Consider the following 27780-nt stretch of genomic DNA (forward strand, 5'->3'; position numbering starts at 1 on the left):
TTGATGCAACGTCGTCTTGATGGAAGTAAGCAGAGAAGATGGGCGACGTCCATTCAAAGGCTGTGCCGCATGCGGTTACAAGGGATAGGTCCATTGGCGCTGACATGACTTCTGGTAGACGGGACATTCAGCTGCAGTTGGGACTGCGCAAGATGCACGCTCGGACTGATGTTGTCATCAGTGTCATCTGACGTTGGTCCTGCTTACCAGGGACATTGAAGAGTTGGACTCGTCACGGCTGTTTCAGAACCTTGAACATAACATCACCATGCGCCGTACTCTATGTAGATCATAGTCCTGAAGATTCGAGTGATTGACTTTATGGTTACATTAATAATTAACCATGATGGACAGTTTGTCGGAGAATTGTACTGTTAGTACGCGTCGGATGGACGGTTCGAGTGCTGGTCCCGTCTGACCAATGTCATCAGAGATCCCTGTCTCAGACTTACGATAAACCCAATTAGCCTCACTAAAGGATCCTCCATGACTCCACATCGCAACCAACCAACATCTCGGTGGTCGCTCTGGGCTGTGCCGCTATTGGAAATGACGCGAAATGGAGACAGTAAGCCCAAACCCAATTTCCCAATTCTTACAAAAGGTTGTCTTGGCCCCAAGAAATTCGTCAGCCAACCGTTCTTTTGTCCTGTGTATTGTATCCACTAGAACCGACGATCAACCAGATCATACTGTCACTGCACTGGATATTCAGGATGGACGTTATTACTTTCGATCGCCTCAGCCGACAAAGAGGTGTCATTCTTGCTATGGTACTTCTTGTACTTACTGGCCTTGTCATCCACATTTACGCCCTCATATTCTCACCAGCTTACGGAACTATGAAAGTTGGACGAACCTTGGTACCTTCGACTGCACAACCGTTTTGAGACCTACGAAGCTATGGCACCAAATCAGCACACGAGTGCAAAGGTCTCATGACCGATGGGAGGAGCGGCGACGACGACCCGGATCCTTACCGGCGGACTGTTGGCGACGACAGATCTGACGAGTCGGGCCCAATATAAGGGGATGCCGGCACAAAATCTACGATAAATAATGATGTTGAAGCAGTTGGAAAACGAGAGAAGGCTGCATACCATATCTGAACATCATTGCGCAACCTTCTCCTGATCGAACACGGAACCTCAATGGTTGAAGTCTCTCCCGGACGAACAGAGTACCGAGTCTAGCAAACATCGACCTGTATTGCGCCATCAAGTCCGTCAAGACACAGGAGGGCATCACTGAACATCATATCAAGGACTTAGATTTCAGACTGGTCCTCGCATTGACCGGCACCACTGAGGAGCATGGACACCAATGGATGCTTGGTACTCTCTGCAAGGCAAAGTATGGCCTGAGCCTAGTGGAGGGTCGGAACATTGATAAGATCCCCAAGACGCGAGCGTGATGAGCGCGAGAAGCAGCTGACGAACCATAAATACTGCAAGGATATACTGTGCTCAAAGGAAACCGCATACAGCTTAGGCAAACCTCGGTCCCGTTTCTCAAAAGACAGCCATTGTCCTCGGCTTTTGGTTCTCATTCGACATGAACTACTATATCAACTCTGCCTAGGATCGTATAAACCAGTGCCTAGAATTGACATTCTACGAGAATTCAAATATGTAGTCATAATGGTACAGGCGAAGTCTTCGAGCCGATAGTCAGTGGACTCTGGCTCTGGTTGACCCAGAACAACTTATTATGGAACAAATACAAAGCTTTAAGTATGAATATAATATTAATATTATGTGCTCCTCGGCGTGGATTCGCTATCTGATCTAGACGCCACGCTCCTGATGCTTGATATATCCGAAAATCCATGAAAAACACCCAACTCCGGGTCATACAGCCCGTTAGACATGCCTGACCTTCGAGACTCCCGCTTCTTTGACCTCGTTTCAGTGAGCCTTACTCCAGGTAGGACAACATTTGGTAAACTGATCCGTGCTTGTGCTGACTGTTCTGTTGTCGAGAGTCCTGGAAGAAAGTGACGAAAAATGGGTCGTAGCATGGGGAGACAAGCTGCAACATCTGTCAGCAAGGGAGCTCGATGGAGTGGCCAGGGAGGCCAGTTTTTACCGGAGAAAACTGCCATATTTATTTCGACGGCTGCCCACATCATGCTCTGTGCCATGTCTTTTGGAATATCGTCCGTTCGAGGGTTATATAACTTGGAATACACCAAAACGAATATCGACGCGACGCATACTCTACTCATGGTTAGACCAGCAAATTACCAAAAGAAGCTCAACGTACATGGTTCCAGATGTAAAAAGCCCAACAACGGCCAGTTTTTGCGATAAAGGTAGTGTCATCTTCATAACTTCGATGACGGGTAAGATCAAGATAACGCAGTCCATAGTCGTGTGTACAAGAATCGTAGCAAAGAAGAAATTCGCTTCGTTAAACGGGCATTTGGCGCCTTGTATGCTCTTATCCCAATATGCTCTTATCGGCACGCAGTGAAAGAGGACCATGAAAGTCCGAATAGTGATCCATATGCTGACGGCGACAAGCAAGATGATGATGGCGTAACGAATTGAGGTGTACTGAAAGACGCGCCAGTAAAAACAGAGAATGCTGAGTTTGCAGAACGCAATCGACGAGGCGTACAGAAGTTCGCAGATCCAGAGTAAAAGTCGCGATCGGTCTTGGATACGGTTCGCTTCGGTTAGGTCTGCGATCGTGAGGATGGATTGGCCGAGTTTGTAGCTATGCGTCCCTAGACTAGGTAAGCGACTGCGGTCGGATTGGAGGGTATCGTACAGTATATCGTGACGGAACAGTAACTTGTCACAAAGAGCTGGAATGTACTTTTAGTACGTGCGCATTGATCTTCAGCAGTGATAGAGCCAATCCTACCAAGGCAATTATGGCGAAGTAATCATCGAACCAAAGGCTCATTTTCGTCATTCGTCGCGCCTTGAGCCGCAGACTGAGGGCCAGAAAGGCCGCGACCCAAGTGATGCTGATGGCTGCATAGATATCGAGCTGCAGCCCGGCCATGACGCCGAGTCCGTCTCTATTGCCTACGGTACGTTTACAAAGGTCGCGAGATCATCTTGGTCATCCAAACTGCTCGAACAGCCCAGGACAATGACGAGATGAAAAGAGGAGAAGTTGTTCTTATCTCTGCCTCGGCCGTTTTACGAGCGGGGAACCATAAACAAGAGGGGGAAAGGTCATCATTCGTCTTGAAAAAAAGCCTCGCCGTTTGGACGCCGAGCTTTCGGGACCAGATTTAAAGGTGCCATCGCCGATGGAGGAAAATCCGGGGTTTAGGGCCCGTAATGGCTCTGGGATCCGCAGAAAGACGGAGTTCTTGGGTGAGTGAGGTTTAGCTCATATCGGAGGGGAACCCGATGGCTTTCAACGTTTGCGAAAGATACGAAATGGTCAATAGTTGGAGAGTCTAGACTATTACTTTGAAGAAAAAATATTTGTCGTGGCTTTTTGATGATTATAATGACACTTGTTGGGCACGAGTTCCCTCTGTCAATTGGTCACCAAGGTTCTGTGATATCGAACCCCTCTTTGGATCGGAGGTTGAGCCGTGATGCTCCGTGGCGATCATAAATCGCTATCTCAAAGTGGACTCATGTCTAAACGGCTTTTGGTTAGTTACGATGCCAAGCTATCGACTTCGCTTAATGAAGTGAAACTCAATTCGTGATCAATCAATCATAGGCGAAGTTTTAAGCCGCGGTCTCATTTACACCAAGGGTTTTCTACAATCGTTGATCACTGCCGCCAGTTGATCTGCAAGACTGCACCTACGATTCTGGGCTCCAAGGATAAAAGTCTGCCCGGGGAGCTTCCCCGCGGGAACATTTGGGTGTGCAACAGTGCTGATAACCAGGGCCGGCGCTAAGCAGTGGTTTACTGCCGTGATTCGCAGGCCCTGACATACAAATAATCGTAGTGAGGTATCAGCACCTTATTTCATCTTCTGTTGCAGCTTGGGTCAGTCATAAAAGGATTAGTTTCCCTGCATAAAACCTATTCAATATCGGAATCACTTTGGCTGGTGAGACCGAGTTGGTCGTATGAGTGAACACAATCTAATGCGACCCAATATTAAATCATGATATGCGACGGAGCAGACCATATCCGATCGTCCGCAGCGAAAGCGGGAGCCAATTACGTGTGCTATATATAATCAAAAGCAGGCTTTCGAATGGCAAAGGGTGTTTGTATTTTGTAACGCTGGATCAGGAAATGATCTGAACGGAACGTACTCGCTGAACGCGTCTCTGGTGTCGGGAGGCCTTATACGCCGCCTTCATGCATCTTCACTGTCTTCACATGAAATCCTTCACAGTATCCACTCCTGGAGATTGATAATAAAGGACATCCATTGCCGAACAAGCAGTCTTATGAAGTGCATCGGAAGGTCGATCTTGTCTCTTCTCCCTCTGTCTTCTTTCGATGGATGATCTATCCAGATACGTAAATGCACACATAAAAATGTCTCGGATGCAAGCCCATTTACAGCATCCAGCGGCCGCTGTATCTGCATAGAGCCACGAAGCGTGTCCATCTGCAACCCAATGAAAAGCCAATGATATCATTTATCCTGCACAAGACCATCACATCATCCAGCCGGAAAAGCCTGGACTGATGTAATTTAGCCAAGAGATAATGCCGAGCGCGCTGCATAGAGCCTACAAAGGACTAATACAGACGTTGAATAAGCGCATTCGCTGGTTGGTAATTCGCCAAGGCACTCGCTGCAACCCACTTTTTGACAACAACCTATAACGCATATCGGCCCCCAAAAGTTCCTGCAACCTGTTTCGTCATTAGGCCTTGGTTTGTTGGGAGAAGGTTGGATACAAGAAGCTGGCCATGTCTCGGAAATTGAAGCGGGTTTCTTCTCTCGTATCCTGCTTTGCGCAATCCGCTAACCGTCAGTATGCTGTTGACTGAAGCTCATCTTGAGACTCCGCAGGCCTTTGGCGCCGCATTCATCCTTGGAGTGTTCGTGCATATCTTTGTTCTACGAAAAGGAGAATGGGACCTTTGGACTGTCAAGTTTATCAAGACATGGGCAACGTATGAGGTCACTGTCTCGTTGTTTCTCACCCAACTCTACTCATTTTCAGTCTGGCAAGCTTTATCAGTCACCAACAAATGGTTCGCATCATTTGCTGCTGGGCTCACAATCAGTATCCTATCATATAGAGCATTCTTTCACCGACTGAACCATTTCCCGGGTCCATTTATTGCTCGTCTCTCAACGGTCTACGCTACTTATCTAGCGGTAGATGAAGAGCATATGTACCTTGAAGTCCAAAAGCTTCATGAGAAGTATGGAGACATCGTGAGAATTGGCAAGTTGACTTACGCTATTAATATACTCTCGGCTAATTATTCTCAGGACCTACCGAGATATCGATCGCAACACCAAGTTCATTCCGGCCCATTCACGCTCCCTCATCCCCGGTCGTCAAATCGCCTTTCTATGGCATCACCCATCCATGGGTAATGCTTCTCTCTGAGCGACGAAAGAAAGAACATGCCATCCGCCGTAAAGCATGGGATAGAGCGTTCACTACAAAAGGTACCGAGCCATTCCCCTAGCCTCAGGAGATGAACGCTTACGATGAGCAGCCTTGCGCGATTATGAGCACCGAGTGCTCAAATACACCAAACTTCTCACTGACCGCATTGATGAAGCGAAGGGTAAGCCATTCAATATCGCCCTGTGGGTAAACTTTTACACCTTTGACATCATGGGTGATCTTTCCTTCGGGAAAAGCTTCGACTTGCTTGAAAGGGGCGTCGAGCACCACTTCTTCACTGAGTCCCACAAAACCCAAGGTTTCATGGGCGCATTCCGACGAATGATCTGGTTCTTCCCTCTTGTTTCATCCATCCCAATCGTGAACAAGTCATACTTGGCTTTTCAGGCCTATGTCAGGAATCAAGTCGAGAGTCGACGAAAGGTATGTATTCCAAGAAGAGGACAATACTTGACTAACCGGCGTAGAACCCACCGGCGGAACCAGATGTTTTTAGTAGTATTCTGGAGGATTACGATGCGATTGAGAAGCCTACTCAGCAGGACTTCGATAATCTTTGTGGTGATGCTCATCTCATTATCATCGCCGGCAGGTAAGGCTATGCTAGAACATCTCAGTATTACGCTAATGTCTCAGTGATACGACTTCCTCTTCCACGACCTGTCTCTTGCACCATCTCGTACTCCACCCTCATGTACTGGCAAAGCTCCAGGCTGAGATCGACGAATACAAGAGCACCCACGATGAATATGACCTAGTTTCCTTGAGCAAGCTACAGTATCTCCAAGCATGTATCGATGAGTCTCTTCGTCTTTATCCTGTTGTTCCTTCAGGTGTGCCAAGGATGACTCCTCCGGAAGGGCTGCAGCTTGACGATGTCTACATACCTGGAGATACAATTATACACAATCCTTCTTACACAATGTATAGAGGTATGCTTGATGATAAGTTTATATGAATTCTTGCTAATTGGACATAGATAAACGTTGCTTTGAGAAGCCAAACGAGTTTATTCCTGAGCGATGGACTACCAGACCGGAGCTGATCAAAGACGCTTCAGTCTACGCACCATTCTCAACTGGCAAGTCTGCTATTCTCCGAACGGTAGAAAGAAGCTGACAAGATAGGTCGTGGCGTTTGTGCTGGAAAGCAACTTGGTCTTATGGAGATGCGCTATGTCCTCATGGATATTCTCTCGCGATACAATATTGCCCTCGCACCAGGGACCAATCCTCAGGCTTTCATCGACGGCCTAAGAGATTGTTACACTCTGGAACTGCCAAGGCTGGATATGGTGTTTACTGCACGAGCCGAAGCCAAGGTTGAAGCATAGGATATTTGTTGGTGTTTTTGGGAGAGTTTGAGGAAGAGTCACGCTCAAACGAACAGAATGTTATCGCCAGAAAGACCAGCAATAATGTACGATCGGCTATAGCAACTAGCTGACACGGAACTCGGGTCACTGATCGTCCTTACCATTCTTTGCGGAGTTTTTATCACACAACGCGGCACCCTTCCTCCTCCAGCGACTAATGTCGAAATTAGGATATGGATAAGCCGTGATATTGATCAGTTGTTCCAACTGAGTAATCATTCCATGCATAGGCATCACACTACAAGAAGTTAGCCAAATCCATTTGCAATGACGGTTACTCACGTTGCAGATCTTGGCAGACCGTCATCCAAAAGCTGATCCAACCACTGCCTCATCTGCTGCTGGTTACCCAAGTCAGCACTAAGTCCAGCTTCCCAAGTATCAGCCTCGTAGACAAAGATATTAGAGTCCTTATTAGGACATCGCTTTGTAACCATCACATAAGTCCAGTCAGCTGCATGAGGCGCCTGATCAGCCCAGTTGAACCATGCTTGGACCTTATCGTCGCGATGAACGTAAGGGTGTGTTTGACTAAGGCTTATCAGCGGAATACTGTAACAGAGGTTGAACATACTTGAAAGTGATGAATTGGGCTCCTGGAACGCTTGACCAGTAATCCACTGCCATCTCGGGGATGATCAACTTGGCACCAGCACGGACGTAATCGGCTACGCCACCACTATGATCTCGATGATGATGTGAAAGGCTAGATTATTAGTCAACGACCAACCCTTGCTATGATATACGCACCGCGACATAGGCAACCTTCTTGCCGATATTATTCTTAATCCATTCCATGACAGCCTCACTCCAAAAGAGCGGTGCATCACACACAATAACTTCAGTCTCAAACTCAATAATAACCTGCTTAAACCCAAGAGGACGGCTATCATCGACGATAAGCCAATGCACCTGCAGAAGATCAATAGGGCTAAGTGCCTTTAAAGCATCAACGCTGACATTCTTGACTGGTGACCCGAGGAAACTTGTGCTGTAATCTGTGACAAGACCACTGGGAACACCAGGAGGCTTTTCAGATATCTTTGCTTTCTGACCGTGAGGAACGAGATCGAAGAAGTTGTCGCTGAACTTCGCCGTGGCGTTGATCTTGTCAATGACAAAGTCTTCGAGAACCACGTTGAGTCGTCGGCTAGATGCGCTGTAAATAGTTTGAATAGTATGGGGGAACTTAATTCCCTGGACCTCTTTGTAGTTTGAGAGGTATACATCTTTTGTAGCGTTCCCGTAGATTGGATGTTGTTCTTCTGAACGGGCGATATATGGTAGGTATGTCTCCGAATCGACGATAAGCATGAGCTTGTCGAGATTGCTATAGACTATATGCTTTTAGCAAAATGACCGGTCATAAGTCTCAAAACATACCCGCGGGAAATGTGATGCCGTTTATATCAACCTCGCGTTCTTCGGAACTTTTAGACTGTCGAATCTTGAACTGTCAACATCATACTTGACGGTACGAACGTCGACTTGACTTACTCGCTCAACAAGACCAGGGGACCTCATGAGAGCCTCGGTAGCAAGGTTGCCAGCCAATGCAGCTACGTAAGTTAGCAAGCATTCGGCCTAAATGTAAGATATCAATCATACGATCTACACAGCCAGATGTAACGTTCCGGGGAAGGAAGACTTGGTTCCCCTTAACAAAGCAAGCAGAGTCACCATCACCAGTCCAAACCATAAGAGAGAATTATAGGGCTCCAACTGACGAGATGCCCATCCCCACGAGTCTAAGTTGTCAGTTGCTGCCAAAAAAAACATGTTTGCTACACTCACGTGAAGGCTGTATACGGCGGTCGATTCGCTGACGCAGCAATGGATAGTCTACTTCATAGGAGATGCTTTGTGTTCCCGATGTTGCTGCTGATACATCTGCACGCATGAGATTGTAGCTTTGCATAAGACTTCGAGAGCGGTAGATTCTAATATCATAAGCTTAGTTACAGCATATTTGGGTGGGGTGATTCACCTTCGGCATTCGTATGTTACGTGCCGCAGTTTTGAGAGCCCTTCCTTACCAATGGCAGCGATCGCCCTTTCCAGTGTCGAATTTGCACTGGTTTTATGGTAATCCAATGTCAGTGACGGTACAGCGAGGCCAAGAATGGCCATGAAAATGGTATTAGCCTCATATCGGCGGCGAAAAGCGGACGAAGTGTAGAATGGGGTCTGGGCTGGGCATCAGGATGCCTCGGAGGACAATTGGGTTTCATCACGAAGAGCGAAATTAACCTTAAGAAATAACGCGAAATTTAAGGATGGTAAGAAAATTTACCCCATGTTCAATGATGATCCTTCGTAGCGTAATAGAAGCACGGCGGCGCCCGAGAGGGCGCAAGCTTGTGTCGTTTGCGTTACTGGTGGCCAAAAACATTTTACATGACAATGAATGGCGAGGGACCAGAATTCTGTGAAAGACTTACTTCTTGAACTTCTCAGAGGCTATTAGTTGTGCAATGGCTTGTTGGCACAGGGAGCTCCATGACAGACCAACTCGGGAGTCTTCAACTTTTGGTTTCATGATCTTTTCACGTTCAGAGTTTGGGCCAAGAAATGTACTTGTCACTGTTCCAGGTATTCAAAACCTCATAAGCATGAGGATGCCACGTGGAAAGCCATTTGATCATTTGATTATTCTTAGTTCTACCTGCTCCACTTACTGCGCAAGAAAGCTTCCGAGATAATCGGCCTTTCCAATAGGTACGCCCTGTGCACGTAAAATGGAGTAGCCAGTGACGATGTGGAAAAAGAAGTTTGTCTGGCCGTGGTAGAGTGTAGCCTCCTTGACGGTGAGATGGAGGATCCTGTCAGGCCGGGGGCTTTCAAGAGTCAGTGGAATGTCGCAGTATACACTTTTGTGGCGAAACTTACAGATCCACCTTGACATCCTCTCGCGAGTTGACGTCCTCAGGCTTCACGCTCTTTACAGCCTCGAGAGCCTTTTGGATTCGGGCGTGCAGGTCGGCAATGGTCTTTTCATTGTCCTCGAAAAATGTGGGCTCAACGCCTGTTAGACGGCCAATGGTGGTCTGAACAGCTTTGGTGGCAGTTTGCACTTGGAAGACGAGGGGAAGTTGGTCGTCTACGAGCCTGGCTTGGGGAAAGACTTCATCGGCGTCGAGCCCCTTTTCTTTGGCGTATTGCTCGGCTTTTGTGAGGACATGGTCAAAGGTTTGGAGACCCTTGATGAAGGTGGGGATGATGAGGTCGTATAGAGAGGTAGGCATTTTGACGGTGTGAATTGGTAACTCGATGTGGCTGACTCAAGTAGTGAAACAGAGATTGATTGATTGATATGGGGTAGTTATGTTACTGTTAAGGATATCGCAGCATTCATACATATACTATGATCTATTAATCGCGCATTTGTAATATGGAATTGTGCGATTACTCCGTCGAATATCGTATGCCGACGAGCCGTTCCCGGAATATAGCGGTGAGGCGGGAGCTGAGAGAATTAGAGACATTAGTCAGATTTACTAATTGCAATATTGATTAGAAATGACGAATGCAGGACTGTTTTGACGCTCTCATTCATCACGACCCTGGTCGACTCACATGGCGCGACATGTCGTGATGTGGGGTTCGGGCACGTCATCTGCAGGAACCTCACGCAAAGGCAGAGGCAGAGGCAGAGCGCCCTGGGTGTTTTTCCGAAAAGATGTACGATTATGATTGAAAACTCAACTGTGGCTGAAGTGAGAAATGGGGTAGTGCGAGCAAGATTAGGATAAGACCTGTGATTGGAGGCTTTGAGAAGTTACTCGTGATAAGGTTGAGAGGTCGAAAGAAGCTTCGGCCCCAGTACACAACGGCAAAGAACAAAGGCAATCCTCAAAGACCTTTTGATGGACTGTTTCTGCTGTCGGCTCTTGAACACTCCACTCTTGGCTAAAGACCATTGGTAAGGGAGCTTGTCTTGAACACGTTCTAGGTTCGGCTAATCCTTTCTTGCAGTTCTCGATTTTCTATTAGCACAACTACCCTTGACGTCTGATTATCGCCATATTATATTAACTCGGAAACATATACCCATAAACGAAGCAAGTTCTCCCTAGACTTGCTACCTATGCGTAATTCGTAGTTACGTTCATCTGTATTGACACCTGGGAGCTGACAGACTTCGGTGTTCCAAAGCAAACGAATACAAGCATTGCTATTCAGCTATGTAGTTGCCTGCTGCCCATAATGTTAAGCGCTAGGCTGTGAACACAGTCGCTGAACAAGATTGTTGTCCAGCATTATTCATACCGTTGATTGGTTCTCTGAGAGTCTTCCGGCGACCTCGAAAAATAACTCAAATATAGTGAAACTTTCTACACTACAAAGTTGTTCGATAGACCAGACTGATATTATAAATATATGTTGAAAATCCACCAAGAACTTGGACTATAGACAAATTTCTTTTTTACAAGTCTAATTGCAGGATAAAATGCCCATCTCCATGCTTCTTCACAGGGTTAATACCCAGAAAACACCAATTGCAAAGAGTTTGACTACACTCACAAACACCCTATGCACTATATCAGAACAAAGATGCTACGACCATGACGCACAGAGAAGAGCACTAGCAGGTATTGACATGTGTCGCAAATTTCGCTTCGCCGAACTGGCCCTCCGGGAACGTGCGACCAAAAGAAGGGAATCGAATTGTCTTACTGGATCACAAACGGGTATGGTGTCTCGGTTGCCTACGGAGATCTATACCATGATAATCAACTGCCTCGTCAACGATAGGGATGGGAAGTCCCCGGGGGAGATGGAAGTACGGGCCCATACTTTAACATCTCTGGCATCTACCTGTAGAACCATCCAGATACTTTGCGAGAGGTACCTGTATACGAACCTGAGATCCCAACGACTATCGACAGATATCGGATCACAATGGCTTCTTTACTTCGCTCTGAGTGTGGAGCCTCGCAGAGCCCATACCATCCGGTCACTGAGATGCGAATCCTGGTCACCTTATTTCCAGTACGAAGCATGGCTAGAGATCCTTAGGCTCTGTACCAACCTCACTCACCTTGAACTGGTTTGGCAGTACTCGACTCCCAAAAATTTTTCAGAACGATTGGGAAACTTAGTTGCTGCTTGTCCCAATGTTACTGAGTTCACATATGGTGGACTCTGGTATATCAATGATGGGTTTTGGCCCGGGACTCTTGAGCAAGTGGCAAGGTTTTCGCAGCAATACGCAAAATTTGCGAAACAGCTTTGCCACTTGGAAATCTGTGGTTCAATCGACTGCATCCGGAAAATTCTTATGTATGATTACCCAAATCTGAGGTCTTTCACTATTAACGTGGATAACTATCCAAGGGAGTGCAACTTTTTTGAGGTGCTATCTTCTCACATTCCCAGTTTAGAAAGACTGGAATTATACTGGTTCGAAGAAGCCAACTTGCGAGACCTGAATATGGGATTCAAAGTATGGGGGAAAACATTACGGTCTCTTGCTATAAATCCTCCCATAACCAGGTATACCGACGGACTTCTTGCACATCTACTGCCCCATCTTACAAAATTGGAGAATCTTTATTTGGGTTCGCAACCTGGTTTCCAGCTTTCAGATCTCCATGCCATAGCTCAGCCGGGCGCTCCACGCCTAAAATCATTCCAATGGCGAGTTAATGATACGATATTCTGGGATTTCTTTGCGAATTCAGAAACCGTCAATCAGGCAATCATCGACATCTTTCTTGCGCATTCCGAGACCCTCAATAGCTTCATCATAGATGAAGAACTCGGCTTTTGGGACTTTGGCACGGATCTTTTCGAGCACCTCCACAAGGCAAAGAATTTGGAGAACCTTCGGGTACCATTGCATTACACACCTACCGAAGATGAGATTGAAGGTCTTCTGACCGCTTGTCCGAAGTTTCGACAGTCAGAAACAGGATTAATCGTGGTTAGGGAGTTCTTGACTGCGTGCACCTTGACGACTATGGAGTACAAGGAGGACGATTTAGAGGCGGTTGAGAGTAGCTGGAACAGTGAGAAGATCATATTCCAGTATACATGTGCAAACCTTTGTCTTATATTACAAGTTTATTCTTACAAGTATCTAACTACATGTTCATACTATATATGATAGGTAGCGGCAGAAATCTGAGAGACTGTGCAGTATATGAAGTATCAACCATCTTCCGGACAAATACCGGACATGAAGCCACCGTCCATGCCTAATAACAACAGAGAAAAAGCCATCGCAGACCATAGATTGGAATTGGTTCTAGGGAAATCACCCTCGACCTCGGTAATCAAAGATAATGGTTCAGATGCTGATTTGCAGTTGAGACTTGTGGGGGAGAGCTTCAATCAGCGGCGAAGGTCAGCGGTGGAGACTCATATACCATTATCTTCGCATTTTAAATCAGGAACTAGAGATAACAGAAGGTCTCCTAATATAGCATCGTTTGTTTATTTTTGTTCTCGTGGCGTCTGTAAATGTGTAAGAAACCCTTAGTGTACGTGGGTAATGTGATGGTAAAAGTCGCGGCAACTCCAAAATATTGTATTATCTAGGCCAATTCTATCGACCTCATCGAAGAAGACCCAATTCTTTTACTGTTACAAGATTTAGGCAACAGAAATTTCTCGAAGTATGCTGGCCTGGGACTTCGATTTTCTGGCGGTCACTGGCAAAGTAAAGACAGAGTTCATGTCCTGTGTGGAAACATTCCAGCTGATTCGTTGGCATGCGTGCACCTCTGATGAGACTTCGCAAGGCCCCCTTTTAGTCTTAATTTCGAAATGCAGATCAATTCCTTGTCAAATCTAAAAATACATACATAAAGCAACATGTCTTCTGCTATCTCTCTACCCTTGAGACCTTATACCTCAGACCCAAGCTTGAGCAACGTAACTTCTACGCAAACCTTTGACTCGCAAACAAATCCGCACCGAACTGATCCTAATACCAAATCGCCATGAAGAAGAACAAAGCACCAAAGAGTTGGCCAGAGGCGGGCGTTGATAAGGTTGAGGGGTCAAAAGAGGCTTCAGCCTCCAGGCCTAAGAAGAAAAAGACACCAAAGACTCCGCCAGAGAAGAGCAAGCTGCCAAAGATTCCGCCCGAGAGCAAACTGCAACAAAGTATTCGGGCGCTAAGAATCATTGCAAAGCAAAGTCCTGATGACCCTGAGGCACAGCGTCGAGCTCAAGTCGCTACAGATCTGTATTTTGACAGCTGGTCGCGCCACAAATTCCCAACGCCACTCATAGCACACAACTCAGCAGAATCACGGCAACAAACAAGTTGGGTTTACAATCTCCCCGCCGAGATTTACTATGTGATTTTCGATCATATTGTTGGCGATTATCCCAGTTGTCCGCAGAGCAAACGATTGCGAGCAAAGACTTTGCTATCCTTGACCTGTTCCTGTCGGCTATTTCAAGAAATTCTCGAGAAGTACTTGTACAAACACCCACGAAGTTGGATGTTTGATGAGACTCCATCCATCTTGATGTTTCGGTTCTCTTTGATCATTGAGCCACGCCGGGGACCTCTCATCCAGTCACTATCTATGAATGTCAAGTGCCTGTATAGCAGTTCCCTTTGGCTTGAGATTGCCAAACTATGTCCGAACCTCAGGCACTTGGAGATAGTTGAGACCAACAAGGGGATTTCTAGCTCCCACCTGGAATTTTTGAGAAAGCTCTTCTCTGACTGCCCAAATGTCACGAGGTTTAGTCTTAATGCAAGGACTTCTGACTCCAAAGTCAGTCGGGCGTATAAAAACAACAAGGGATTCTTGAAGTTTTGGAAACAGCTCACGCACGTCGAAGGACTTTCGCGTTCGGAACCATCCGATATAATTTTGATCTCCAAGCGATGTCCCTCACTTCAACGACTCAAGATTGACTCTCTTGGACATCTGGATCTGGGGAGTCTGCTAGACGCATCCCATGTATGGGGAAAGACTTTAAGGACTCTTCACCTCAACTGGCTCACGACGACGAAAGCTGCTGCTATCCCTCAACTCCTGGAGCAATTGCCGGTAGTCGAAGAGGTTTATCTGGCACACCTATATGATGTCTGGCCATCAATCCAAGCTCTGGCGCGCTTGAGTCCACCACGACTCATGCATTATAAAGGAGTGAGCCACCGCCGGTGGGACCCTATTCACTCGCTTGAAGTAGAGATAGATATATGCGACATGATTACCTCTCGAGCTGATACTTTAGAGAGCATCAGTATCACCGGCCAGTATGATCTCAATATTCGCGTTTTGGAGGCTATAAAAAAGGCAAAAAAGTTGGAGTTCCTCAATTTGGAGGTCGATCGGCTTCTGACTGATGAAGAACGGGAAAATTTACAGGCAGCATGCCCTAAACTTCAAATTTGCGTTAACCATTATGGCAGAGAGATCGATCGACATAGGGATTCAGACTGGTCCTACCCAAAATGTGGTAGCTGGGGGTTTATTCCTGATGATTAGGATTAATAATGTTTTCACATGTAGTAGTAGTCTTACATATATTGATGCATTAATTAAAAAGGGTCGCAATAGCAGTTTTATAGGCATGAGTATTAAATTTCTTCAAAATGTTCTCAAAGCAATAACATCTGATGTTATTGTGAAGGATAATGGATTGGTGGCCCAGAACTGCCGCTGCGGAAATGTAATGTGAAGAACACTTAGAGAGAGGTCTTTGAGAAGAACCTGCAACGCCCATGATTCACAGGAATATCAGTCTCAGCAGTAGAGAACGCCGGAAAGATTAGAATACTTCAATGTTTTCGGTTATTTTTGCTACCCGTTCGGGCGGACTGGACTCGCGATGGCTCCCACGTACGTCAAAGTAATTGTGTGCTTGGCACTGTCTATAGAGTAAAAACCCCAGATTTATCTTTGATAAAAACAGAGTCTTTTGCATAATCCTATTCAAAGAGAAGCCAATTTGATTTCTCATGCGCAGTCGAAAACTCACTTATGGTAGTCGAGTTTTTATCTACAACGCAACGCGGCCCCTGACAGTAGGTGATTGGTGTTGAATGCGACAAGGCGTGCTTACTGGCCAAATATTTGCAATTCAACTGAGTTCAAAGCCTTTAATTGAAAGTAAGATGCCATCTCAAAGCTTATTGGTATAAGCTTTCATCTTGCGCCAAACCTTCATCTGCACCCATTTCTATGACCAATAGAGATGCATCTCAGTGCTTATCTAAAATGCATAATTTGTTTCGCTTTCCATATAAATGCTACCTCTGCCCATCCTTCCAGTCAAAAAGGCCTAAAAGAAAACATTTTCAGGTTTGCGAGACGAGATCACGAAGCTTTGTGACACATCCTTGTATGACAAGAGGCACCGACATCATCCTTCAACAGAGAAGTAGGTTTCAGGCAATAGACTTCCTCAGCATAATCAGCTTACAATGAATACAGACAGTAAAACCTACCATTGCAAATCACGTGCTATGGCTTACCCTCTACTCGGAGTCTCAGAACAAAAGCCAGAAGGCAAGATGACAGACGGTCATGCTGAAGCCGCGGTTGACATTTCCCGCCAGGTCTCCATGTCAACGAGGTCGCGAGACAGGTCCTCAGACTTCCCAACCTCCAGGCTTCCAACAGAGATATATCAAATGATCGTTGAACATATTGTGCTGCACTTTGATGAATGCGACAACGATCAAGTAGCAATCCGGGCCAAGACTTTATCATCCCTAGCTTGTACTTCCACGACCCTCCAATGCCTCACAGAACCATATCTCTACTCCTTTCCAGAAAGCTCACGACTGAAAAGCTCTCAAGGCCAAGAACACTTCCGACTATCACTGGCAGTCGATTCTCGTCGAGGAAACCTTGTCCAGGTTCTTGACTTTGTGTGGGACGCTAAGGTGTACTCTCGAACGCTTGTTATCGACATAGCACGACGGTGTCCAAATTTACATACTCTCCATCTGAGCTTTCCTACGAAGGCTTCCCCGGAGGACGTATTCAGCCAAGCTTATGTCGATAACTTGGCTGATCTGTTCTTTGTCTGTCCGAAAGTCAAAAAACTGCGCCTGTCTACGTCTCACTCACCCTCAACGTATGAAACGGAAGTTATTCCAATACCGGAACAGGACGGGCGGATCGCCGAGTTTGCTGGACAGCTCTCCCATGTCGAGTTGAGTGATGGGGTTGCCTGGTTTAAGATAGCCATGCTGCCTTACCTGTCACGAAATGTGATATCGTTCGTCATGGTAAACCCTGGACCCGTGTATCATCCAGGCTTCCTCGAAACCCTAGGCCAACGCTGCCCAGTCTTGCAAAGTCTCAAGATTATGTGCTGGGGTGTAACCCCACTGGAACTAGAGAAACTCTGTAAAGCCTTAGGCTCGACACTCAAAGTGTTGTACCTGAAGGGTTTGTATGCCGATAGTGTCCTAAGCCGGTTCCTTCCCAACATGCAAGTATTGGAGCATTTGAGATTGGGCAACCCTTTCCCTCTATATGTCGAAGATATGGACGCCATGTCTAGCCTATCACATCTGAGAACATTTATCGCAGACGGTGATGAGGATGAAGAATTCAACAGTTACTTTCTGGAGGAAACGGGAGCAGACAGGGATCGGGCTCTGGCTAGGTTCCTATACGCATGTAGGATGACACTGGAGACTATGTGGCTCGATTCAGACGACCTTCTGAACAAGGATGTCTTCGAGAACTTGAAGCCGGTGAGAAATTTGGGTTCCGTGGGCTTATCGTGGAGTGACGCTCTAGAGAGGGACGAAGTCGAGGGTCTCTTGGAGACTTGTCCTAAGCTTCAAGAGGTATCGGATATTCGCAAGTGTGTTGATGATATGTTAGATGGGGACGGGTGGAACAGATATAAGCTGCGGATTAACTATCTTAGACCCAGATGGTGCGTGATGGATTTTCCATATTGCAGTGCTGGCTGGTCAGATAGCTTACGTTAGCCTCAGCTTAATATATAATTTGCAAGGAATCAATTATAAGCAAAGCACTAAGTTTTATGACTTTTCTATTTCTTTTAGTAATTACGTCGTCTCGATAAATGTCCCTGGAATTCTAGTTGTTCATGACAATTGCCTTGTCGCTCTCCTGGAGGACATCATCCAGCATCTTGACTTGGTCGTTTTCACCCATGGAAACCCAATGAGCGCGCATGTTTCGGACAGCATCGTATAGTCTCTCAGGCGTGACCGAGTCGTAATTGATGAAGTCAATCTTCATGTAGTGATCTTGGAGCCAGTGGAGTAGGTACACGATATCGCGGACGTCAGAATAGAGCTTGACCACAGACTGAGGGCGTGTACTGCCAATGTACTGCGATGAGCGCTTCAACTTAGTGAGAACGAGAACGCTCGGGTGGAGGATAGGGATCGAACCTAAAAGAAAATCAAGGTTAGATGTAGAACAGACAGCGCGGAATTAAGTGATTATGCAAAGCCGCAGGTTAAAGCACCGGTCAGCCGGCTGACTGACTGACCGACCGGAAGAGGGTCTTTCCAAAGCCACAGGTGACTGATGGTTTGCCCTCTGCATAGCGAGGCCCCAGCAGGGTGGCCAGAGGCAAGTCGGCTACAGCAGGCCAAGCGATTGAGGTCAAGCTAGGCGGAGGAATGTGTCTCGCCTAGGATAACGGGCTTTCAGCTTTAAGGTCTTGTACTTACCATCTCCCGGGCGGAGGGTCGAAAGTCGGCGAGGCAGGCCAAGCATGCCGCGGACAAGTGTTTCGATGGGGACTCGCTAGTCCCACTGGCCATTTGGAACAAAATATAGCTTGAGGTTCGAAACAACAAATCGTTGGTCGGCATTACGAAGGAGTTGGGTAAGGTGACCCCGGAACTCTTCCGGATTGGCATCGTCCATGGCAACCTCAACATCGATATCGAGAGTTTCTCGATTGCTGCCTAATAAATTCAAGGCAAAACCACCGATGAAGGCATGCTCGACGTTGTTGTCTGTGAGAATGCGTGAGAAAGCTTGGGCAGCCCCCTTCATGTTGGCTAGGAGCGGAGCCATGTAAAGAGGGATGTATAATAAAACGTACAACTTTAGGACAAGATATCAGAATAAGTTAGTGCAAAGGTTCGACTAAATACACTGAATTCACATCAGCTTTATGTAATTCAGGGTAAGATTCGACTAAAATATGCTAAATTCCCCTGAGTTTTGTGTAACTTAGGGTAGAGGTCCTGACCTGAGAGTTCCTGCCTTCTGTCCATGGTGTATCAAATGGTTAGCCACTAATGTCTACCTAAATTGTGAGTCAGATGTGTCATTTTCTGTTGAGACTTGGGGTTGAGAGCTAAATCTAATACAGAGAGCTTAGAGCGCTTAAAATTAAACTTCACTTATAAGTCTCCTCCGCAATAAGGTGTAAGGTTTGAAAAAGGCTTGCTGTGATAAGTTTGAGAGTTCAGAAGAGGCTCCATCACGGGGGCCTTGAGTGGGACAAATTTAATTCTGCTGTTCTCCGCCTTTGGCTTTAATCAAAATTTTAATCTACTGCTTGTCGGTAAATCCTCATACGACAGCTTCCCAGATACTAACTGAAGCATCATGTCTCTTGCCCACTCCGTCTCTTCTGTGAATTGCCATTGCTTTATGCTACTAAGAGCATTTCTCATCTCCAAAGCATCCTTTTCAGCCATCCTTTCTTTTTTGGCTGCATCTAGATGCTCCAAGTCCTCTGGCGTAGGCATATAGTCCCCCTCGTAGCTCATATCGAACATGCTGTAGCCGATGACGCTTGCCAGATCTGCATTTGCCATCAAACGAACGGTACTCCCAGCATGCTCTTGCATAATGATTCGCAAGTAGGCAGCGCAAAAGGCAGGGACAGGCATCGTCCATAAAGGGCATGGAAGCGTAGGCGAGTTTAAAGCTACCAGCTCCTTTTGTTGAATCCCAGTCCAGGACATGGGCACCAGGATGAATCTGTGACTCGACTCTCCAAAGACATAGCGAAAGCACTTGCGTGCATGTTCAGCCATATAGCTTGGAGGTCGGTCGTTATCTTTCAGTCCATTTGCTTCGGCGATATGTCTGGCAGCTTCTATTTGCTTGTCGGGGATCAAGAACAGTAGATCCTGTTATCAAAAGTCAGCGTTGTCAAATGACTTGGTACGTTTACATACTGCTTTGGGTGCAAGAGGGTACCCCAAGCGCTCTAGTAGAGGAGTCTCCCATTCCACGAGAGTGATCTTGGACTTTTTTAAATCGCTCAAGAACTTGAGCACGCGATTGTCAGTGGCATACTCCATGTTGTTTGTTGATGACGGGATGCTATTGCGAAGTCGAGATTCTAAAGAATAAATATGGGGCGCAAGCTACAGGTCATGTGCTTGGCCAAAGTTTAACATCTACAGCGAAAAGCCGATGCGTTACCTTTGCCAAGTTGCCCGGGTCTATCTCGCTAAGATTTGGAAATACATTATCAGATGAATGAATGGATGAAGAGTAGCCCGGAGGAGATAACATCAGTTGATAACAGCTATAACCGAGTAATCCCGGTCGATTAACGACGCTATTCCCCATCAAGAAAGAGATCCATCCCCCCCTCTCACCGAATGATTGACAGCGATCTCGCAATTGTATTTATCATCAAAGATTTTTTCGCCTCGTTCTTTTTAAACTTGGCATTGTATTTTTACTCCAAAATGGCGAGTGACGAGACAACACCACTTCTCCCCCAAAAAGGGGAAGCTAAAGGACGAGTGAGAAACTGGTTATCAAGAGCTTTCAATGTCGAGAATCGCATTTTGCTTGCGGGGTTTCTTATCACGTTATCATTCAGTTTTACCCAAGTCCCGTGAGTACTTTTTGTCAATTTACCAGCCATAAGCCTAATGATTTATAGATTATTTTATGTCTTTCATTTAATGACTTGTGATTCGTTTTATGAGACGCATCCTCCTTACAATGGTCCGGGCGATAGGTGCAGTCGGGACGAGATTGCGGCTGGAACGGCAACCCAATACAGTATCCTTGGCATGTCTACAACTTTTTGCGGTAAGTCAAGTCATTGCAACTCAAATATCAGAAGCGACACTGACTCTTTTAAGGAACGTTGAACCTTTTTGTCGCTGGCTGGACATCGAAAAAGTTCGGCCCCCGAGCGGCACTTTTGTGTCAGATTCTCATCCCGGCTTTTCGCGTGGTCACACAAATCTTGGGAGTCGTGGCAGGTGGAGAAAAGGGAATGATCATCATCCAAGCGACTCAATTGATCACAATTCTGGGCGGGCCAGCTGGGTACATGTAAGTCCGCCATACACTCCCGTTCCCCAGATGCTAACATTGGCTTTAGTCTTGTTGTCAACGTCATTGCTGGAGAGGTTGTTGAACCCATCCGACGGACAGCAGTATTTGGACAGCTACAAGGCGCAATCATGTTAGGCCAGGCGATTGGATATTTGAGTGGTGGTATGATAGGTGACGCGATCGATATCCGGGCTCCTTTCGATGTTGCGTTCGTCTCCTTTATACTCGCAGGTATTTACGTCTGGCTCGCTTTGCCATATATCTCGCCCGATTCAATGTCCAATGGCGGAAAGAACGGTCAAAAAGGAGTCTCTGGTTTTCTCGCGCCCCTCAAGATTCTCACACCACAGAAACTTCGCCTCGCGGACGGTAGAGTCAAGAAGCATTTCGGCGTCATCTTCCTCTGCAGTGGCATATTCGTTTCCGTTCTTGCCACTGGTTATGCACCTCTTCTTATTCAGATGTATGCGACAGCGGCGTTCAACTTTAGCCAGGGTGATAACGGCTGGCTCATGTCTGAGTTTGCGTTCATGAGGAGTTTCTTCCTGATTCTACTGTTCCCAAGGATCATCGCTTGGGGCCGAGGTCGTGTTATCAGATCTGAACCTAACAGCGACGATGAAGCGGAACCAGGGCATATTCCGACGGAAGCTGGGGAGTTTGATGCTACTTTGGGAGAGCAGGCTGATCATGAACCGTACGAGGCAGTCAGCCGCAACAAAGAGGACGAAGGGTGTCTGTTTGATCTTGTGTTTCTCAGATGGAGTTTATTAGTCGATGGTCTGCTTACTACAGTTGCTGCATTCGCAACTAAGCCGTGGCATATCTACCTTGGTAAGTTTTTGCAGTCCCCTACCGAACACTGCTCTGACAGGACAGCTGCCTTTCTTCTCCCGTTCGGCTCCGGATCAGCGCCAGCAGCAAAAGGTGTCATTACACAGATGTGTCCCGACTCGCAGCGCGCTGATGCACTCAACGCCGTGACCCTGGTCGAGAACGTAGCACGACTAGCCACTCAAGGCTTGTTTGGCTTCATCTTTGCCAGTTTGGCTGAGGTTGGCAAAGCATATGCAACATTCTTCTGCAATGCGGTGAGTTACTGTTGTACAATAATTTAGTGATTACAGCTAATCAGGTGATAGGCCATTGCTTTATTAGCCATGATGGTTCTCTTATTCTCCAACTTCCCGCCTCCGGGAAGCACACTGATTGAGAAGCATGAAGAGCAGGGCGAAGTTCAGAACCAGGGCAGCGAAGGCGAACCTCTCCTGAATGATAGAGACTGAAGCTTTCAAGGCTCTTCAGGTACTAATAGAACAGGGGACGGGAAGAATTGGGAAAAGTAACTACGAAATTGATATAGTAAGATTTAGATGCATAGCTGAATGGCGTTTGATGGGCACGATAAAAGCTGGACTAAATTGAACTAAATAGACATGAATTCCTTCTGGAGAGAATTCTGTGCACCTTTTGATTCAATGTCCTTTGGCAAAGCATCCCAAGTAGGAATACTTTCCATGAGGTTTGCGACGAAAAAAGTCCGGGTCCCTCTCTGTCTTGAACATTGATCCAAGGACCAAGGACCTCTTACAGAGAAGTCCAGCGTGCTGTTTAGTTGTTTGTTTCCTAGCAAATCAACTGATCTCAATCATTCGCTGCCGTCCATAGCCGTGTTTCCTTCGCTTCGATCGCCATTCATCTGTCGTTCAGCTTCTGCTTCAGCCATGGCCGCTCTTTCTCGCTTGGTTGGGGGTCTCGGGGGCAACGGAGACTGAGCAACAGCTTTGAAGATCGGAACCCAATCAGGCAGACGCGTCCCTGACAGGTTATTCTCAGCGTCTTTGACGGCTAACATGAGAAGCACTCGGAGTGTGAGGTGTGCATCATTTCCCGCTACATGAAGATGCGAGTATGGTATCTTAAACTCCTCCAGCAGCTGCTTCAGACTGTATCTGTACCAAAGCTGTAGTGGATACTGAGCTGCCTTGACAGTGTCGATAATGAAAACGGGTTCAAGCTTTATGTTCAGCAGTGAGAGCAGTGAGAGCTCCTGCTTTGCCCCGTGGACAACAAGAACATAAGGCTTCCTAGTCAACCGTTCGAGCACGGCTCCTACATCCCACAACTTAATCGGCCTTGCATTTCCAAATGAAAAGAGGTGCGATCTCCCATGGAATTCTTTCTTGGGACCAAACACCAAATGGTGAGATTTGATAAAGCGCGATGCCAAGTTGCCACCTTGCATAGTTTTGCAGTGTAATTGTTGTAGAGCTCGTGCTTTCAGGAAAGACAAACCAATCTCGACTCGTTGTATTACACCATTTTCCACCCTGAATTGGTCAACATCAATGCTGAGAAATCCTAGGTCCTTGATGTTGGAATTAAGCCTGCGTGGTACAGATGTTTGAGGTATGTCGGGCCAGCTCGCGCCATCAAGCAATTTCGCACCGTGAGAATAGCCAAATATCCAGCGAAGCATGATCGTCTCGTCTCTGAGAATCCCTTTATGGGCTGGCTCGGCCATGGTGGTAGTCATCGGTCAAGTCCATGAATAATTGTTGAGAGGCGATGGTCCACTAATTGTTAGACATGGAGGTTGTGAAGCTGTCCACAGATAGCAAACCTTATTGGAAAACTTCGTGGACAGGGCACAACAAACTCAAATTCCCAGGCGAAAGTTTCTTTGTACTGATTAATGGCATCTTTCCCGTATCAAGGGTCGCCTGATTCCCTGTCTATTTTGAAGTATTATACACATAATCTACTCACGTTCGTCTCTCTGCAGTCTGGTCAAAAGGTCCAACTGCCTCGTAGGAAAGTGATGAAGGTGTCCGATATACACTAAACTTTCTTCACCCACTGACCCCCGGTCAACGCCTGTCTCGACATGATAGCAAACACGGCACCGGCCAGAATCGTAACACCGCAAAAGATTATCAGTCCTGAGAAATTTCCATTCTCTGCGCTGACAATCGCTCCGGCGACTGGGCTTCCAATAAGGACACCAATAGCCGCCACACCGTAGAGTGCGCCGTTGCGGGTTCCTATGCTGCGAACATCTGAGAAACTGGCAACCATGGCCGGTACGATAGATAAAGTGCAGCCAGACGCGAATCCATACAGAGCAGCATAGGCAATGACCGAAGCTGTGGAGTGTGCAGTGAGCCATACTGTGAGAGTAAAGATGCCTCCAAGTAGGGTCAAAGGGATCATGACGTTGAAGACGCCGATGCGATCGCCGAAATATGCGGGAACAAGACGGCCAAAGGTGCTGTTTTGTCAGCTGTTGTCAAAATGGTTGTGGGAGAGTGACTTACGAAGCGGCATTGACGATGGATACCAGATATTGAGCCAGGCTATCCGACACACCGAGCTCTTTCGCTTGGACAATGATGAAGTTGAACGGCAAGAAGGAGCCAAGGTAAAGCATGAATCCAGCGACAGTCAAAAGAAGGAATGGCATCTCCTTGAAAGGAGTGATGAAGTCTTTGATGTCGAACTTTCTTCGCGGGGGTGGCAGTCTCGATTTGATGGTAACGTTGGCAATGACCAGCAGTCCCAAGAAAAGGAATGCCACGGATCGCATCGCCCAACCGAAGCCTACTTGGACGACAAGCTTATTCACCATGATCGGGAGGACGACACCACCGAGACTAGATCCAGCGGTGATTATTCCGAAGGCGATCGCACGGTGACGCTTGAACCATGTTCCAGCAGCGGCGATAGCTGGGTATCGTCAGTAGTGTGGTTGAGATCTGAGGGAGGGATACTGACGCGCGTAGAAGAGAAATGAACAGCCCAATGCACTACAGATACTTTGAGATAGAATGATCTGGTAATACTTCTTCGATAGGGATGTCATCATTAGACCAAAGACATGGAGGAACGAGCCGATGAGGATGGGAATACGAGGGCCGTAATTATCTGTCATGTAGCCAACGACTGGGCCCTGTGAATTGTTAGTGAGATCTGACAAACGGCAGAGGTCGGACGAACCCAGAAAAAGAGCATGAATGACTCGATAGACGATATCCATGCTACATCGCTAGAGGAATACGATTTAAGCTGATTCTGTTCGTAGTAATCTTGGAATATGCCGATACCTAATCATTTGTTAGCGCCCGTCCACTATGAATGAGTGAGAGTCACGTACAGTTAATCCACCCGAAACTAGCAAACACGGCGAAAAAGCCTCCAGTAACAACTAGCCAGGCTTGTAACCCTCCATCAGGCGGAGGACCAAAATCTGGTGCCGACGTCCCTTCTTGCTGTGAGGGGGCTTTTTCGCTATACTGCTCGATTTGGGAAGGGCGATCGTCGTCAGAGGCGGGGGAAGAGAGGGATTGATGACGGCTTGGTTCTAAGGCGGCCATTGCTGCGATTTGGAGGCTGGTGGCCAAGTGTGAGGTGCTATGAGTTGGTAGAACTGTGACTTGATATGGGAAATATTCTGCATGTTAAGACCGGATATTATATAGCTGTTTCGATTCACAATGATCTACCTCATGCTCGTTATCTTACAAATTCGACCCTTGGCCAATTCTCGCGAGATGGTTCCGAATCAAGGATAGCTTCATCGGAGAGTGTTCGGTCTTAACGCTAAGCTTTGTTCCCTGTCGGTTATCTCGAAGGATACTGCCTGATGTAGTTTAGATTCTCGGCTTTTGACCCTTGGATACCCGCTAAAACGCGAGCTGACATCTCTCCGCTGCGTTTCCCTTCAGTTCCTCAAACTTTCCTTTCAAACCACGTTATAGGTGGTTTTTACAAGACAAATCCCTGTCGAGGCTCTCGAGGTATGGTACTACATATAGTCTAGCGTATCCCTCGACCGAAAACTTTGAGATCATGTCCTTTGTTCAGCCTTGTTAATAAGCATGGTTGGTGTTTCCAGATCCAAGGCATGCGCTGATTGCAAACGACGTCGCGTCAAGGTCTGACTCACTTCCCTTTCGACAATCATTCATTACTAAAGAGTTTCAGTGTGATCTGACGTCGCCTCGGTGTCAGCGTTGCACCAAGGCCGGTATTATTTGTCGGGGTGTCCGCAATCAACCTACCCTATGGGTCCATCGGACTCCAACGCAGCCCAATGTTTCCGCTCTCTCAGTTATACAGTCGCAGCAGCAGACAAACTGGTTGAGCGTGTTACAACGGATGCGTTGCCAAATTAACTCGAAAGAGATATACGATGTGCCAACTTTTCGATCACAAGCGCTTTCAATCGCGGTTACCGTTTATTTTCCCCAAGGACGGTATACGACGAGCGAAGAGGATCACAGTTCAACGCCGTCGTCATGGCTAAAGGCTGTGTGTAACATGGAAGGCCCTAGCGAGGCTCTTGACCACTCACTTGTTGCATTTGTTGCGATTCAGATCAGGCTGTCTGGTGAAGTGGGCGTTTCTTATGACGAGGCCATTGAGCTATACAACCATGCACTGTCTAAGGTCATCCATGTTCTTGACTGTCCGTGCATCGGTAATAATGATGAAAGCCTTGCCGCTATTGTTATTCTTTCCACGTGTGAGGTAGGTCAAAGATTATTAAACCGTTGCAGAGTCTTAGTAACCGAGCTACGGTGCACAGCTCTTCCTGTTCCACGCCAGCACAAGCTGGAACGCCCACGCGCAAGGCGTATCTGAGATCCTTCGTCATCGAGCCGTACCCGACTCAAACACTTCAAGCTGGAATGACTTGTGCCGGCGTCTCTGCGTGATATGTGTAGGACCAGTTCCCCGAGCATTCCTGGAGTAAATGCTAACTATCACAGGTCATCCAAGCCCTATCACAGAAAAAGCCTCTCAATCTTGAACCCAACCTTTGGCGAAAACACATTGGCCCATGGGCTGCCCCAGAGTCCTTCGGGGCACTGCTCGACATGACCATCGATATCCCGTCCGTCATGGCGGAAGCTCACACCTTGGCTTTGAGCAACGAGAAAGATCATGACAAAGTACTAAGATACGTCAATCTGCTGACTGAAAAGTTCCGCCTTCTTGATGACTGGCGAGCCCTTGTGCATCGCAACATAGCAGCACGCAACCAAACACCGATGTTCTGGTCCGTCCCCTCTAGAGCGAGTAATCCAGCAGACGATGGATATCCAGATAAGCTATTTCCGTTCGCTCTGATCTTCTCGTCTGTGGAGGCAGCTAGTCCGTGGATCCTCGGCTCCAGCATCATGTTGGACATCCTTGAAACAATCCTGCTTCTTCGTGGAAGCCTTGGAAGCTCGGCTGTCCCATCACCTCTTGGCGAATCCTATAAGGAGAAGGGCTCGCCGAATCAAGCAGACGCTGATCATATTGCGCGTATGCTTTGCCAAAGTGTCGAGTATTGCTATCGGAGGGAGAATGGCACGTTCGGTCCCCAGATAACATGTACTGCTCAAGCCACATTGCTGGGCTATTTTGCAGGCCGCGGTATGAAGAGGGAACTTGAGTGGTGTCGGGGGATTAAACACATGAAGGGACCGGGCACGAGTTTTGGGATTGACCTGATGCAATTCAAGCCACCACCTGAACTGTAGACGCTGGTTCCATGTGAGGATCCATCAAGGTAGAAGATGAAAATATAATAACGTTCTGTACAAAAGAGTACAAGCAAGCAAGGCAAAAAGAGCAGCGGCCT

At 47.0% G+C, this 27780-nt stretch overlaps 13 protein-coding genes across 13 annotated transcripts; 6 read left to right on the forward strand and 7 right to left on the reverse strand.

Moving 5' to 3' along the window:
• Positions 1–1753: 1753 nt before the first annotated feature.
• Positions 1754–3015, reverse strand: FPRO_15549 (uncharacterized protein; the record flags this gene model as incomplete). Its single annotated transcript, XM_031220119.1, has 5 exons — positions 1754–2031; positions 2089–2219; positions 2266–2731; positions 2776–2812; positions 2872–3015. 5 exons carry the CDS (start codon positions 3013–3015, stop codon positions 1754–1756), a joined length of 1056 nt encoding a protein of 351 aa, XP_031085810.1.
• A 1909-nt stretch (positions 3016–4924) lies between these two features.
• FPRO_15548 (uncharacterized protein) lies at positions 4925–6867 on the forward strand (the record flags this gene model as incomplete). Its single annotated transcript, XM_031220120.1, has 7 exons — positions 4925–5342; positions 5390–5572; positions 5623–5957; positions 6002–6126; positions 6171–6466; positions 6514–6615; positions 6662–6867. The coding sequence occupies 7 exons, from the start codon at positions 4925–4927 to the stop codon at positions 6865–6867; spliced, it is 1665 nt and encodes a 554-aa protein (XP_031085811.1).
• Positions 6868–6993: 126 nt separating this feature from the next.
• Positions 6994–8223, reverse strand: FPRO_15547 (uncharacterized protein; the record flags this gene model as incomplete). Its single annotated transcript, XM_031220121.1, has 4 exons — positions 6994–7147; positions 7192–7440; positions 7484–7595; positions 7656–8223. The coding sequence occupies 4 exons, from the start codon at positions 8221–8223 to the stop codon at positions 6994–6996; spliced, it is 1083 nt and encodes a 360-aa protein (XP_031085812.1).
• Positions 8224–9583: 1360 nt separating this feature from the next.
• On the reverse strand, positions 9584–10154 carry FPRO_15546 (uncharacterized protein; the record flags this gene model as incomplete). The annotated part of the gene is made up of 2 exons (XM_031220122.1): positions 9584–9746; positions 9799–10154. 2 exons carry the CDS (start codon positions 10152–10154, stop codon positions 9584–9586), a joined length of 519 nt encoding a protein of 172 aa, XP_031085813.1.
• A 1205-nt stretch (positions 10155–11359) lies between these two features.
• On the forward strand, positions 11360–13018 carry FPRO_15545 (uncharacterized protein; the record flags this gene model as incomplete). Its single annotated transcript, XM_031220123.1, has 1 exon — positions 11360–13018. The coding sequence occupies one exon, from the start codon at positions 11360–11362 to the stop codon at positions 13016–13018; it is 1659 nt and encodes a 552-aa protein (XP_031085814.1).
• An 838-nt stretch (positions 13019–13856) lies between these two features.
• On the forward strand, positions 13857–15368 carry FPRO_15544 (uncharacterized protein; the record flags this gene model as incomplete). The annotated part of the gene is made up of 1 exon (XM_031220124.1): positions 13857–15368. The coding sequence occupies one exon, from the start codon at positions 13857–13859 to the stop codon at positions 15366–15368; it is 1512 nt and encodes a 503-aa protein (XP_031085815.1).
• Positions 15369–16348: 980 nt separating this feature from the next.
• Positions 16349–17836, forward strand: FPRO_15543 (uncharacterized protein; the record flags this gene model as incomplete). Its single annotated transcript, XM_031220127.1, has 1 exon — positions 16349–17836. One exon carries the CDS (start codon positions 16349–16351, stop codon positions 17834–17836), a length of 1488 nt encoding a protein of 495 aa, XP_031085816.1.
• A 112-nt stretch (positions 17837–17948) lies between these two features.
• Positions 17949–18884, reverse strand: FPRO_15542 (uncharacterized protein; the record flags this gene model as incomplete). The annotated part of the gene is made up of 2 exons (XM_031220128.1): positions 17949–18268; positions 18701–18884. 2 exons carry the CDS (start codon positions 18882–18884, stop codon positions 17949–17951), a joined length of 504 nt encoding a protein of 167 aa, XP_031085817.1.
• A 491-nt stretch (positions 18885–19375) lies between these two features.
• Positions 19376–20149, reverse strand: FPRO_15541 (uncharacterized protein; the record flags this gene model as incomplete). Its single annotated transcript, XM_031220129.1, has 2 exons — positions 19376–19975; positions 20024–20149. The coding sequence occupies 2 exons, from the start codon at positions 20147–20149 to the stop codon at positions 19376–19378; spliced, it is 726 nt and encodes a 241-aa protein (XP_031085818.1).
• Positions 20150–20545: 396 nt separating this feature from the next.
• FPRO_15540 (uncharacterized protein) lies at positions 20546–22435 on the forward strand (the record flags this gene model as incomplete). The annotated part of the gene is made up of 6 exons (XM_031220130.1): positions 20546–20697; positions 20746–20897; positions 20951–21146; positions 21196–21983; positions 22029–22240; positions 22292–22435. The coding sequence occupies 6 exons, from the start codon at positions 20546–20548 to the stop codon at positions 22433–22435; spliced, it is 1644 nt and encodes a 547-aa protein (XP_031085819.1).
• Positions 22436–22797: 362 nt separating this feature from the next.
• Positions 22798–23673, reverse strand: FPRO_15539 (uncharacterized protein; the record flags this gene model as incomplete). The annotated part of the gene is made up of 1 exon (XM_031220131.1): positions 22798–23673. One exon carries the CDS (start codon positions 23671–23673, stop codon positions 22798–22800), a length of 876 nt encoding a protein of 291 aa, XP_031085820.1.
• A 317-nt stretch (positions 23674–23990) lies between these two features.
• Positions 23991–25522, reverse strand: FPRO_15538 (uncharacterized protein; the record flags this gene model as incomplete). Its single annotated transcript, XM_031220132.1, has 5 exons — positions 23991–24420; positions 24467–24875; positions 24924–25098; positions 25146–25252; positions 25303–25522. The coding sequence occupies 5 exons, from the start codon at positions 25520–25522 to the stop codon at positions 23991–23993; spliced, it is 1341 nt and encodes a 446-aa protein (XP_031085821.1).
• A 946-nt stretch (positions 25523–26468) lies between these two features.
• FPRO_15537 (uncharacterized protein) lies at positions 26469–27679 on the forward strand (the record flags this gene model as incomplete). Its single annotated transcript, XM_031220133.1, has 3 exons — positions 26469–26678; positions 26737–26871; positions 26921–27679. 3 exons carry the CDS (start codon positions 26469–26471, stop codon positions 27677–27679), a joined length of 1104 nt encoding a protein of 367 aa, XP_031085822.1.
• Between the last annotated feature and the right edge of the window lie 101 nt (positions 27680–27780).

The sequence above is a fragment of the Fusarium proliferatum genome, assembly GCF_900067095.1.
Source record: "Fusarium proliferatum ET1 genome assembly, contig: FPRO_scaffold009, whole genome shotgun sequence".
Taxonomy (NCBI): Eukaryota; Fungi; Ascomycota; class Sordariomycetes; order Hypocreales; family Nectriaceae; genus Fusarium; species Fusarium proliferatum.